Raw genomic sequence first — 14,770 nt, 5'->3', positions numbered from 1 at the left:
TTGTTGTATTTTAACTCAAAAACAATTAAAACATTAAATCAAACTTTATTCCTTAAAACCAAATCTTCAGACATGTTGGGGTGTTCCCAACCACCAGGAGTTATCAAACTGATGCTGAAATCAATTTGTTTTATCAGTAAATATAATTTGTATTTGTCAGGCAGTTCTAAACATGAGTTGTTCTTATTAGCTGTCAATCACAACCTGTGATCTGATCTGTCCAGCAGAGGGGAAAAGATTTAAACTGAAATAAAGTTCACCTGATACACTTTGAAGAAACCAAATGCTAGAAATATTCAGATGTTTCTTCAATGTAGCATTAAATTAGATTGAGAGCAGACATGTCTCTTTCTGCACTGTTGAGGGAAATGTGCATTAGTGTGATCTCTGCTGATGTTGGTTCTGTCCCAGTGATTCCATTCTAGGGAAAGTTAACTGTCAGGGATTTACAGCCTGATGGGAGTTTCTGCTTTCATGAACCACAGGGTTTGTAGAAGTTGTGTTGGATGTTGAGAGACATGAAAAAGGTTGAATGTTGAAATAATCCGTCACATGAAATGAGTGGGAATCAGCCTGTAAAATGTGCTCTTATTGTGAAAGTCTGCCTGCTGCTTCCTCATAGGTGGAGTCCTGACTGGTTCCAGGAAACAGATCACCTGTCTGAGCGTCCAGGAGTGGACTGGAAACTTTCCTCTTCTTCTTCAGCGCTTTGAATAAAGTGTAAGTTTGCTTTGTTTGCTGCTTTAACTTCAGTAATGTTGCTGTTTGTTTCTGCTCTGTGATGTTTCTACATGTTCACTTCTTATTTCAGCACAAACTTTGGATGACTGCTGTTTAAACATGGATCAATATGATTATTAGGTTATTGATTGACTGCAATCAGTCAATATTTCTATGAGATTATTGATTGCTTGAGTCAGTTTGATGAGCTGCTGATGTTTCTTTGTTTGTTCACAATCCAAACTGCATGGTGTCTTTTTGACTTTGGGTTTGTGGGTGAGTCTCTGCAGCTCCATGACTCCATCTGCTGGACTGATAGTAGAAGTGCAGCAGCTGATCTTTTCCAGGAGGATTTGAGTGGATCAATGATGTTTGTTTCCTGTGCAGGTGAAGGTAGAAAGTGTGTGTGAGCTGCTGTGAGTTGAGCAGCATGGATGAGTGTGAGGACAGAGAGGAGGGAGTCCCTCCCTCTAAAAGCTCTCTGTGTGGGGAACAGGAGAACCAGAGCAAAGCTCAGAGGTGAGACCAGCATCTCTAACTGTCCAGGACTCTGGTGCATGTCAGAGCTCAGTATCACATCACTGCTGCATCATTATTCACAGGAATCCACCTGGACCTGGACCTGGACATGGACCTGGACCTGGACCTGCATCCAGCTGTGTGTCCTTCAAGAGTGACTGGTCTAATGATCGCCTCATTGAATTCGAAGATCATCAACCTCCTGCTGCAGAGAAGTAAGCTGTGATATCAAACTACTGACTGTTGTGTCAAATGTTCTGTCATTGTTCCAAATATGTTCCATCATTAAATCACTCTGAAACTCTGCCACACGATTTGTCTTCCTGGTGATCTTCCTCTCTATTGACCAGAATCCATCAGAGACCAGAGTCCTCTGGACCTGGACATGGACCTGGACCTGGACCTGGACCTGCATCCAGCTGTGTGTCCTTCAAGAGCGACTGGTCCAAGGAAGATCCTCTTGACTTTAAAGGAGAACCAGGTCCTGCTGCAGAGGGGTAAGATGTTCAGAACAAGGTTTCAGAGCTGCTTGTTTGGTAGCAGTTTGGCTCCTCATCAAACAGAACAAATGTTTTGAAGAAGTGATGCTAATAATGTGAACATCATCCACAGAGACATTAAAAACAGAACCAGGTGGATCACAGCAAGAACTCTGAGTTCACTAAAATATCAAGAAATAGTTTTACTGGACAAAACTTCAGTTCTGTGATCATATAAGCCTTGATAGCCTGAATGTTAGCCTGTATGTTAGCATGTATGTTAGCCTGTACGTTAGCCTGTATGTTAGCCTACATTAGGGTTGCCACCCGTCACTTAAAATACGGGATCGTCCTTTCTTTGACAATTAATTGTAGCGTCCCGTATTGAATCAATACAGGACGCTAATTGTTCTGTATTTTCATAAACGCCTCGTATACGTCTGTCACACACTCATCAAAACTGCATAAGGAACTAAATAAAACACAGGAAATACGAAGGGCAGCCAATTTAAACTTCATAGGACCTATGTAGCGAGGACCTGATGCCAGGTCCAGCAGATCACGCTGCACCCGCGTGTTTAAAAATGTTTACACCCGAAACTCCACCACGTCCACAGAAGCAAAAACGTCTGCAAATGTACCGACATGAGTGGGAAGAGAGAAACCCCTGGCAATGATAACAAGACAAGCTGTGTTTTCTGTTGTTCATGGACTGGCTGAAGTAAGGCAGCATCAGGAGACCAACATGTAAGAAACATGAGAACAGAGAGGACTCAACCAGCAGTCAGTCATCTCCTGAAGTCCATATGGTGAGAGACATCAGTATCTGGTTGTTAATTTACCAGAGGATGCTTAGAATCATGCTGATGTGGTCCTAGACTCTACAGTATTTTAGTAACTCAATAAATGCTTAAGTTGTTTAGTATTTTTTTAATGCTTTTTAGTTTTAAATAAACATTTATTTAATAGTCTATATGTAATCAATAAATGGCCTTTGCCTGTCTAAAGAGAAACTCACTCAGAACTCTGATATGCTAACAGTACTAAATAAATACATGCATACACACATAAATGAGTTAATACATTAACTGTGTTAAGATAAAATTTATATTTAGATGAAAAAAAAATGTCTGTAGAGAATTTCTTTGTCCAGTATTCTGCATTCAGTTGTTTATGTTTTTGTGGGATACAGTATTGTACACTGGTTGCTCATTACATTTTATTTCATTGGTGTGCTTTCACAGTTTAAAATGATGCCACTTCTGTTCAGATAGAACCTTGTGATCATAAAACAATACAAAACTCTTAGTTTCGTGTTAATAAAGCACTTAAAGCTTTAAGTATGGCTAAATGCGTTTTTCAAAATTAAATATATCACTCCTTGGGTGGTAGTTGGAAAAGTTGGAAAGATATTCACAGATTCGGACTTCTGGCATCAATAACTCATTAGATATAGGTTATCAAAACATGACTGATGCCTCTTTCCTGTCGTTATAAGGTACACAATGTGCTACAAGCCCAGTTTTATCAACAGTAGCTGTCTTTAAGCTGCACAAATAACATTGATGTCTATGTGCAGCCGGCTGTGTTACGAATGCACAGGAACTGTCTGCAAAACCGCTGCAACAGCAAAGAGAGACACAAATATTCAATAACCTAAATCTTGTACTCTGTAGTGTCACCAAAATCCCTGCAGCCTTCAACTGACTCCTGTTGACACCAATGTTCTTCCTGCAGCTTGAAAGACAGCTACTGTTGATAAAACTGGGCTTGGAGCACATTGTCTACCTTATAATGATGAAAAAGAGGCATCGTTTATGTTTTCACAACACATATCTAATGAGTTATTGATGCTGGAAGTCTGAATCTGTGAATATCTTTCCAACTTTACTGAACTGTGGCCCCGAGGAGCCGTGGTGAGCGTCCTTTATTTTCATTTCTGAAAGGTGGCAACCCGAGTGTACATGTTAGCCTAGAGGGTGAATTTTTCATTGTTGATGGAGACGACTGATGCTGGACGAGGATGGAGAGGACAGAAAAATGGTTCTTGTTGTCCTCTCTGAGTTTAATCAGTCAGCATCCAGACCTACAGAGCAGTTTTCCAGGTTCTCTCAGAAGTTCGAACCCTGGAGTAGGAACTTTGAACTCCTAGAAACAGTCCTGAAAGAGGTTCTACAGGGACGGTTCCTGCGGTCAGAAGAAAGATTGATGATGAGCCAAAATGAAGAGAAAGTTCCTGCAGTGGAAAACAGACTAACGTTGGAATCTCTAATGAACATCATGGACCTTCAGCTAGTGTTTGTCTCTGTGTGATAAAGTGAGAGTTAACTGTTGATGTTGATCCACAGAGTGGAGCAGCAGAACTCGGAGGTTCCCAGAGCTCAGTCTGTCCAGCAGCATCACCTGGACTCCATATTCATGGTGAGTTCATGGACAACAAGTTGTTCTCCATCTGTTATGTTCAGGCGTCTCCATGCTGCTCTTTGTAGACCAGTGGACTGTCAGTGTGTCCAACATGGATCTGATGTTTGGCTCCATGATTTGACTCTGATGGACTCATTGACACATTTCTCTGTTCCAGCTGCTGGAGGACAACATGGTGACTTTTGTGAAGAAGGAGCTGAAGAAGATGCAGAAGGTTGTGAGTCCAGATTACCCAGAATGCTCCTCAGAGAGTCAGAGGGAGGATGAGGAGGAGTTGGAGGGTGATGATGAAGAGCAGAGGAGCAGCAGAGAGATGTTTCAGCAGATCACAGTGTTGTTCCTGAGGAGGATGAAGCAGGAGAAGCTGGCTGACTGTCTGCAGAGCAGTAAGAGGATTTGTGTAAAGACTGAAGCTGCTGATCAACAGAACATTTACTAAAGTCTCAGAATATCTTCACACAATCAGTCTTTAGGGGACAAACTGTCACCTTCACTTTATTGCTGCTTTGGTGCTTTAATATCCAGGTTACTTCTACTTCACTCTTTCTTTCTTGTGTTTTCATTCAGAACTTCCTGCAGTTTGTGGACGTGAACTTAAATGTGGTCTGAAGAAGAAGTTCCAGAGAGTGTTTGAGGGCATCGCTAAAGCAGGACAGCCGACCCTCCTGAATGAGATCTACACAGAGCTGTACATCACAGAGGGAGGGACTGCAGAGGTCAATGATGAACATGAGGTCAGACAGATTGAAGCAGCATCCAGGAAAGCAGACAGAGCAGAAAGAACCATCAGAGCAGAAGACATCCTTAAAGGCTCACCTGGAAGAGATGGACCAATCAGAACAGTGATGACAAAGGGAGTGGCTGGCATCGGGAAAACAGTGTTAACACAGAAGTTGACTCTGGACTGGGCTGAAGACAAAAGCAACCAGGACATCCACTTCATGTTTCCATTGACTTTCAGAGAGCTGAATGTGGTGAAAGAGAGAAAGTTCAGCTTGATGGAACTTATTCATCACTTCTTCAGTGAAACCAAAGCAGTAGGAATCTGCAGCTTTGAAGACTTCCAGGTTGTGTTAATCTTTGATGGTCTGGATGAGTGTCGCCTTCCTCTGGACTTCCACAACAATGAGATCCTGACTGATGTTACAGAGTCCACCTCAGTGGATGTGCTGCTGACAAACCTGATCAGGGGGAAGCTGCTTCCCTCTGCTCGCCTCTGGATAACCACACGACCTGCAGCAGCCAATCAGATCCCTCCTGACTGTGTGGACATGGTGACGGAGGTCAGAGGGTTCACCGACCCACAGAAGGAGGAGTACTTCAGGAAGAGATTCAGAGATAAGAGGCAGGCCAGCAGCATCATCTCCCACATGAAGAAGTCACGAAGCCTCCACATCATGTGCCACATCCCAGTGTTCTGCTGGATCACTGCTACAGTTCTGGAGGAGCTGCTGAGAACCAGAGAGGGAGGAGATCTGCCCAGAACCCTGACTGAGATGTTCATCCACCACCTGGTGGTTCAGGCCAAAGTCAAGAAGGTCAAGTATGATGGAGGAGCTGAGACAGATCCACACTGGAGTCCAGACAGCAGGAGGATGATTGAGTCTCTGGGAAAACTGGCTTTTAATCAGCTGCAGAGAGGAAACCTGATCTTCTATGAGTCCGACCTGACAGAGTGTGGCATTGATGTGGAAGCAGCCTCAGTGTACTCAGGAGTGTTGACACAGATCTTTAAAGAGGAGAGAGGGCTGTACCAGGACAAGGTGTTCTGCTTCGTCCATCTGAGCGTTCAGGAGTTTCTGGCTGCTCTTCATGTCCATCAGACCTTCATCAATTCTGGAATCAACCTGCTGGAAAAACAACAACAAACAGCCTCCAACAAACCTGATCCAACAGGTTTCTACCAGAGAGCTGTGGACGAGGCCTTACAGAGTCCAAACGGACACCTGGACTTGTTCCTGCGCTTCCTCCTGGGTCTGTCACTGCCGACCAATCAGAATCTCCTACGAGGCCTGCTGACACAGACAGGAAGTAGCTCTCAGACCAATCAGAAAACAGTGGTGTACATCAAGAAGAAGATCAGTGAGGATGTGTCTATAGAGAGAAGCATCAATCTGTTCCACTGTCTGAATGAACTGAAGGATGTTTCTCTAGTGGAGGAGATCCAACAGTCCCTGAGATCAGGACGTCTGTCCACAGATAAACTGTCTCCTGCTCAGTGGTCAGCTCTGAGCTTCATCTTACTGTCATCAGGAGAACATCTGGATGTGTTTGACCTGAAGAAATACTCTGCTTCAGAGGAGGCCCTTCTGAGGCTGCTGCCAGTGGTCAAAGCCTCCAAGAAAGTTGTGTAAGTAGTTGGAGACTGAAGATCCTTTTTCCTTTTGCTGCAGTTTCATCAGTATAATCTGCTTTTTGTCTCTTCAGACTGAGTGGCTGTAATCTGTCAGAGAGAAGCTGTGGAGCTCTGTCCTCAGTCCTCAGCTCCCAGTCCTCCAGTGTGACAGAGCTGGACCTGACTAACAACAACCTGCAGGATTCAGGAGTGGAGAGTCTTTCTGCTGGACTGGAGAGTCCACACTGTAAACTGGAAGCTCTCAGGTCAGGACTCATCAACCTGTTCAACTGATGACCATTTAAAATGTGTTTTTATTCATGATGAGCAGAACAGCTGAGGTGGGAGGTTTTCTGTATTTGTATGACTGAGATCAGTTGTGTTACTGACCTTTAGCACAAGTTTCTCTTAATGAGGCCTCTTCCACTACAGGAACTTCACAACCTGGAACCTGCATCACAGAACCAGAACCTGTAAGAACCTGTGAAGTCTTGGTTCCAGGTTCTGTTTTAGTTTCCAATGTTTGACAAAATAGAATGTTTCAGATAGATGTTGATGAAAAGGAAACACCAGAACAAACATCTCATGTTCACACTTGAACTTCTATGGATTTTCTCCAGGTTGTTTTCTCCTGACTAGATCCTTGCTTGTGTTGTTTCTACTCTCAGATGTTTGTCACTTTGGATAAAAGCATCTGCTCAATGAAACTGTAGAATGTTCAGTTTGTTCAATGACTGAACTCAGTGCAGTTCACCTGGTGGACAGTTGGACTGTTGTTTACATTCTTATTTGAGGTTCAGGTCCAATTCCTTCTCACCATTGGAGCCCAAACAGCCACTGAAGCAGTGTTGCCTTCTGTCTTCACTGAGATCAAAAGGATCCTCAGTTCAGATCCTCTTGGGTTCACCTCCTCAGATGTTGTGGATCCTGATCCCATCACTCCCAACTCTGTCTTCACTGGGCAGCAGGACATGTCCCTACCTCAGGTGGTTCATGAGGAACTGAGATTTTGGGTTGAAGAACATGACAACATACTCAGATACTGGCTGAAGATTTTTGGAAAGACTTAACAGCAGCTTCCAGGACTCCAGGTCTGTCAGAAATGATGGAGTGAAGCAGCAGCCCTGCAGGTGAGGACAGTCATCATGACTGTTGATAAGCAGTGTCCTCATGTCCTCTGGTCTGTGGGTAAGGTCAGTCCAGTCTTCCTGCTGCTGATGGCTGAGTCCCATCAACTGAAGTGTTGGTGAAGGATAGAACATCCATCCCACCTGTGGTGAGGTTCATGGTCTCTCTGCTCTCCCTGAAGAGGAGCAACACCCTCATAGGGACCCTATGACCCTTTTCAGATGTGAGGCTGTTAAAAGGTTGTTGGTTCCTTTCAGACTGTAGGGACTGAGAGCCAATCACTGGGCAGCAGAGTGTCTCCTGAGACTGAGAGAGAATGAAGAGTCCAGCTCACTGATGCTATGAGGAGTCCAGACTTCATCAAGAGTGGAGATAAACAGTTTAAACACATGAGTTTGGAGATCCTTAGTTTGGTTCCAGTGGGATTCATGTGTCAGTGAAAACCAAAGCATGAGTCTCAACAGCACAAGTAGAAGTGAAGGAACCTGAAGAACAAGGACGAGAGATCAGAAGATGTTTGTTCTGTAACAACATCAGAGATGTAACCGAGTCTGACAGTGATTTAATCGCTGCCATCAGCATCAAGTTGACTATTTTTCAGATTGTAAAGAAGGAAAAAGTCCAAACTGTGACTTGTCCAAGTGTGTGTCCTGATTTGAATCCAACAGACCAACTTTGGGGTATTTTAAAGACAAAGGTAGAGCAACACAAACCCTCCAACAAAGAGCAGATGAAGACATAGTCTCTGAAGATGGTGGAACATCTCTGCAGAAATGTGGTTTCTTCATGCTGAGGAGGATTAAATGTGTCATCAAAAATAAAGGTGGACATAGAAAGTAGTGAAAAAATCCAACATTCTAATGACAGTAATGAAAGATGTACTGACCTTTATTGGATTCATTTCTTGCTGTTTGGCCTGTATTCTTCATTTAGTAAATCTAAGCTGTCAGTTTGTTTTTTAATCAGATCAAATACTTTTCTGCTCAGCTTCAAAGTAATCTGATTACTGTAATGCGCTACACGTTGGATTATTTTCACTTTTAAATAATATTGCTGAGGACTGTCCTCATCGCTGCTGTTTTCTGGACATAGTGGGATGTATTTGTTAAATTCACTGCTGTCTTTTCAACAGGACAGAAAATACTGTACTTAATGTATTGCTTCTTTTCTTCTCTTTGTTTCTTCAGACTTAATAACTGTAATCTGTCAGAGAGAAGCTGTGGAGCTCTGTCCTCAGTCCTCAGCTCCCAGTCCTCCAGTGTGACAGAGCTGGACCTGAGTAACAACAACCTGCAGGATTCAGGAGTGGAGAGTCTTTCTGCTGGACTGGAGAGTCCACACTGTAAACTGGAAGCTCTCAGGTCAGGACTCACACTTTGAAACTGATGTGATTTCTATCAGTGGATAAACAGCTAACCTGAGTAGAATCATTTCTGCTGATGGGATTCATCAAATGAGCTTTTACTGAACTTGTGCAGGACTTTGTCAGGGTTTATTTTCTACATGATTAAATCCCACTAATCATTGTTGAGATTGTTGATTTGCTTGAGATGCATGAAATGTGCAGCAAAATGTATCTGAAAGACAAAGAAGAAAAGAAAGAGTGAGAAACATCCATCCAAGTGTTGTCCGTCAGGTTTGTGTTGTTTTGTGTGTGCAGGCTGTCAGGCTGTCTGGTCACAGAGGAAGGTTGTGCTTCTCTGGCCTCAGCTCTGAGCTTCAAGATCTCAAATCTGAGAGAGCTGGACCTGAGCTACAACCATCCAGGAGACTCAGGAGAGAAGATGCTGAGAGCTAAAGTGGAGGATCCAGACTGTAGACTGGAAACTCTCAGGTACAGACAGACAGACACTCTCAGGTACAGACAGACAGACACTCTCAGGTACAGACAGACAGACACTCTCAGGTACAGACAGACAGACACTCTCAGGTACAGACAGACAGACACTCTCAGGTACAGACAGACAGACAGACAGACACTCTCATGTACAGACAGACAGACACTCTCAGGTACAGACAGACAGACACTCTCAGGAAACTATCATCCTAGTGTTGCAGGCCAAGTCTGCTCCTTTCCATCCTTATCAAAGACAGGAAGCAGGGTAAACTGTTAGCCTACCTTAGCTCAAAGACAGGAAGCAGGGTAAACTGTTAGCCTACCTTAGCTCAAAGACAGGAAGCAGGGTAAACTGTTAGCCTAGCTTAGCTCTAGGGTTGTCACGATTTCAATTTTTTGAGCCACGATTATTGTGGAAGGAAATATTGCGATTTTACGATTATCGACATTATGAAAGAAAAAAAACAGTGTTTGTATTTAAATAAACTCTTTAATAATACTTAAACTTTTAAACATTTACTGTTCTTATAAAATAAAATAAATTGTTCCAACACGTCTTTGTAGTAAATAAAAGTGCAAATTGCATTACAAAACAGTCATTAACTTGAGGAACTTAAAGGCTTCTTTAGCTGCCATCATTAAAACAAAAGTTAGTGAGTAAATTCTAGTAAGTTCTAGTGAAGTGCCTCTTTGAGACTTTTATGTATTATGGAATGTTGCAATTTAATGTATGGTTGATAACGTAGTGTTTACTTTGTAAATCAAACAAAACAAAAAGACATAAAAACAATACATTTAAAGATTCTAAAAACACTTCATTTTAAGCTTTAAATATCCTCCACAATTTTAGACAATATAACTACAGAAAAAAGGATAAATGGGAGTCTTATTTATTTTTACTAAAACGTTTATATAAACAATTCACCACTAATTTTACAACAATTAATCAAAACACCCGGATCATTTCCCAGGGAAAACTCTAGAGTCTGACAGGAGGTCCAGGCAGACAGACAGCCTCCCTGTCCTGGAGGTTACTGTCTCCTCCACTACCACTGTCAGCGGGCAGCGGGGCTTCCCGGACCACACTCCCTGCTGAGGGGACCGGGCCGACAGCATCTTCGGAGGAGGGCATGGGCTTCCGGAGCCAAAACAACCGGCGGGTCGGGAGCTCCGGTTCCCTCCTGCGCTCCCATTCCCCACCCGCCGCGGCCCGCCGCCTTCCCCTCGCCTGCGGACGCAGGAAAGCAGCCCGGCTGCGACGGGCGGGGAACGGGAGCGCAGGAGGTAACCGGAGCTCCCGACACGCCGGTTGTTTTGGCTCCGGGAGGAAACTCGGGGCGCGGGGGGTCCTCGGGGCGGCCCAGCCGCCGGACCGCTGACTTCGGAACCGACAGTTACCGCGCGTGCGGCGGACAGTCCCATCTTGGCAACCTCATTGCGCACAGCGGCCACAATATTAGGGACACTTCGAGTAAAGAATCTGTCATAACTGATGATATAATTCTCTCTCTGTGTGTGTGTGTGTGTGTGCGCGCGCGCGGCGGGCCGGGCCGGAAACCCAGAAATTATTTTTTCTTTCTGTGCGACCCGGTACGGGACGCAGACCGGTGGTTGGGGATCACTGCTGTAGTGTTGCCTACACACGTGCATTAGGCCTACGTCATTGCCCCCCCCCCCCCCCTTATTTTTGAAACTTGTGGAAAAAGTTGTTAGAAGTGCTGCACTGGTTGGCACTAACGCGGTGTTTGCTTTACTTTTTTATTGGGAAATGATGATTTTACCTTGACTTGGACATACAGCGATGGATGATTGTCACGAAGATGCTGTATCATGTTGGTTGTATTCGCGCCTTTTTCTGCAACTTTGCGACGACAGGCTTTGCACGTGGGGTGCCCATCCACGAAAACCTCACCTTTAGCATCTTTTGGATACCCAAAGTGATCCCATACTGCTGATTTGAGTCGCTTTTTGGGAGGATGCAAGTCCGGAGGAGCACCCCCGTCAGCCATCCTCAATTTAGCGGTGAGTGAATTCAGTGATGCCGATTAGACAGGAGCGCGTGCACAGGCCAAGGAGCCACTCTCTCTCCACTCTCCACTCAGCGCAGCTCACGCTTCTTGCATTGCACCTCTCACGAGGCTTTTCTACGGATAATCGTGGTTGTGAAAAATGTGACGAATATCTATTTATAATCGTGGTTATTGTAAAACCGGTTAACCTTGACAACCCTACTTAGCTCAAAGACAGGAAGCAGGGTAAACTGTTAGCCTAGCTTAGCTCAAAGACAGGAAGCAGGGTAAACTGTTAGCCTAGCTTAGCTCAAAGACAGGAAGCAGGGTAAACTGTTAGCCTAGCTTAGCTCAAAGACAGGAAGCAGGGTAAACTGTTAGCCTAGCTCCATGAACAGAGGAAGCATAAATGAGTTAAGCTGAATAATGAGTGTAAACTGAGCTGGAACGTGACGAGCACAGGACAGGACTTTAGAGATGCTGCATTCAGGTGTCTGTGTCTCCATGTTGGACTGGTCCTTTATCAGTGGAACAGTGTGAGAGCCATGTAACGTCCATGTGTGCTGCTGAAAGAGTCGCTGCTGCTCTGACCGTCCTCCTCCTTTCAGGGTGACGCCTGCTGGAGTCCGATGGTTGACACCAGGTCTGAGGAAGTGTAAGTGTGTTTTAATGGATTGATGGAAACAAAGCAGCACATTCAAGCATCTTCAAAGTGTCACATCTCTGAGGTCATCATCAAAGGTTTAATACTGATCACATGATCCATCAATAACTGCAGCTGTGTTGTGTTTGTTTTCTCCATCAGATTCCTGTCAACTCACAGTCGACACAAATACAGTAAACACCAAACTCAAACTGTCTGAAAACAACAGGAAGGTGACACGTGTGGAAGAGGATCAGTCGTATCCTGATCATCCAGACAGGTTTGACTGGCCTCAGCTGCTGTGTGAAACTGGTCTGACTGGTGGCTGTTACTGGGAGGTGGAGTGGAGAGGAGATGTTCATATATCAGTGAGTTACAGAGGAATCAGAAGGAAAGGACGCAGTGATGACTGTAGGTTTGGATATAATGATCAGTCCTGGAGTCTGGTCTGCTCTGATGATGATGGTTACTATGTCAGACACAATAAGAGACAAACATCCATCATTTCCTCCTCAGTCTCTCCCAGAGTTTCAGTTTATGTGGACGTTCCTGCTGGAACTCTGTCCTTCTACAGAGTCTCCTCTGACTCTCTGATCCACCTCCACACCTTCAACACCACATTCACTCAACCTCTCTATCCTGGATTTTGGGTCTTCAGGTCTGGTTCCTCAGTGTTTCTGTGCTGAGTTGAGTCTCCAGAGTCTCCTCCTGGTAGAGAAACAGTGTTGAACAGATAGTTGAGTCTCTCCATGACTCTGTCCCTCAGAAACATGTTTTCACATTCATGGATTAAATGTGTTTCTTTGTGAAATCCTTCTAAATGATTCCTTGTAAACTTGTTCCTCTTCAAAGATGGAAGTTGTGATTATTTCAGGAGCCAAATGTGGTGTTTGTGTCTTTTTCCAGTCAAATGTTGAGAGTGAAAATCAGGATGTGGTGTTTCCTCTGATGCTCACTTGAACTAAAAGCATTTGAGCTGTCTTATTGATAGAGACAATTCAATTCTAGAAATGTTATTCTTGGCCGTTGAAGGAGGTTTTCCTCACATTTTGGTGTATTTTAACCCTTCGATGGTCTAAATTCTTTGAATAGACCTTGTGCTGTAATCAATGTCTAACTTAGTTTTTATTTTCATTGCAGTGGTTGATTTTTCCTGAACAAGATCAATGATTTTTTAATACGTCTTTCTCCAATTTTATTTGGTCTACCTGTGGGTTTTAAACTCTTATAACTTTGTTTTTTTATTCAATAAATTACTAAAAACATACTTTGATCTTCATGTTTGTTCGCTTATTTGTTGATAAGTGGAATTTAGTTTTCCATCTTGAATAATCACAGCTTTTTCTTCTTCAGACAAGGTTTATCCTCTTCCATGGCAACAATGAATTGTAAAAATGGAAATAGAAAAAATATGTTTTGTAAAGCAGGAAAACTAATGTTTTTATTTTTGTTCTTATCTTTCTGTCACCATTTTTGATTGTATTTAATTAATTTAAGCCCTAAAAATATATAAATATAAAGAACTATAAAGACTAGAACAAACAAACATATATTTTTAGTCGTGAAAAGACTCAGAAACAAAACTTGAAAATATATGATATTCTGCATTTTAATTTATATCTGTTCTTATTATTGCAGTCAGTGACCGAGTAAAACGTGAACAATATAAAGTTATGAACTTTAACTTCTTTCTGATTTTTCTCTGAACAATAAAAAATAAAGTGTGATTCCAAAGTGTGACGGTTAGATCAACATAAACTACTAATATCCTGTTTAACTGCTATAGAACCATCAGAGCAGCAGATTCTAAAGTCTGGTCCAGATAAGGAGCTCTACAGTGAGGCTGACCGTCCATCATAGCTGTCTAACCTGGACGCTCACATCTCTGGAACCGTTGGAGCTCATTTTTAATCAGGTTCATCTGGATAAACTCACCACAGATTTGATGTTTTTAGAACGACTTTCTCACCTGAAATCATCTGAATACTACATTTTGTGTCACAATCACAGTAGTATTCCCAAAATACTTGTGTTTCCTCTGAAAGTTTCCTCCTGGGTCTTTGCTGCTGGTCTAAATGCATTGTGGGTTATTTGGCTCCAAGTCCACACTAGTCTGGTCTGATGATCCTCCATAATGTGGGCGGAGCCAGAACACATCCAGGTATTTCATCTGTTCTTGATCAGATGCTACTTTGAACTGGATCAGTACTTGGTCTCTGACTGATGACGTTTTAGAAGAACACCAGAACTCAAGTACAGACCAGTACGGTCTAGTCCTGATTGATGAGCCAAAACACCAGCAGAGCATTCTGGGATTTGTAGTAATAACAGTACATGTGCTCTATAATACCAGCTCTAGTAGTCATCTGGTTTTGCATCACGGTCCAAATATAATTACATTGCAGGCCAGAGTTTGACACCTATGATTTAGAGCATTTTCTTCATGGTATAAACCTGACATTGTGTTGCAGGAGACGCTGCTATTGGAGAGGCTGTCATTGGCTTTTTTCTCTCTACATGCATGGAAAAGCTGCAGTCAGGGTTTGTGTCTTGTGTCTGTGGCTTCCTCACAAATGTTGACTTTATTTTAGGTGACAGGAAAGATTTTTGAACACCATGTTTCTATGATGTGTTGATCCATCACTGTGCTAACAATGCAGTCTGACAACTATTCCC

General features: G+C 43.2%; 2 protein-coding genes across 9 annotated transcripts in view; one reads left to right on the top strand and one right to left on the bottom strand.

Moving 5' to 3' along the window:
* Window positions 1-14,770, bottom strand: part of LOC111565021 (NACHT, LRR and PYD domains-containing protein 12-like) — a 263,219-nt gene that overhangs the window by 42,452 nt on the left and 205,997 nt on the right. The gene's annotated exons all lie outside the window — the stretch shown is intronic.
* Window positions 731-13,361, top strand: LOC111581751 (NACHT, LRR and PYD domains-containing protein 3-like). Of its 2 annotated transcripts, XM_055008276.1 has the most exons (11): window positions 733-1,239; window positions 1,323-1,454; window positions 1,590-1,736; window positions 4,067-4,139; window positions 4,300-4,528; window positions 4,710-6,492; window positions 6,570-6,743; window positions 8,793-8,966; window positions 9,266-9,439; window positions 12,060-12,106; window positions 12,257-13,361. In XM_055008276.1, the coding sequence occupies exons 1-11, from the start codon at window positions 1,151-1,153 to the stop codon at window positions 12,778-12,780; spliced, it is 3,546 nt and encodes a 1,181-aa protein (XP_054864251.1). In that variant the 5' UTR covers window positions 733-1,150; the 3' UTR covers window positions 12,781-13,361. The 2 variants fall into 2 exon arrangements, with proteins under 2 accessions (XP_054864252.1, XP_054864251.1); XM_055008277.1 differs by lacking the exons at window positions 12,060-12,106; window positions 12,257-13,361 and adding an exon at window positions 9,766-10,592 and having other exon boundaries at window positions 731-1,239; window positions 9,266-9,724.

The sequence above is a fragment of the Amphiprion ocellaris genome, chromosome 24 (genome assembly GCF_022539595.1).
Source record: "Amphiprion ocellaris isolate individual 3 ecotype Okinawa chromosome 24, ASM2253959v1, whole genome shotgun sequence".
In the NCBI taxonomy this organism is placed as follows: Eukaryota; Metazoa; Chordata; class Actinopteri; family Pomacentridae; genus Amphiprion; species Amphiprion ocellaris.
Note: the sequence above shows the minus strand (reverse complement) of the source record. Positions and strands in the feature narration are given on the sequence as shown.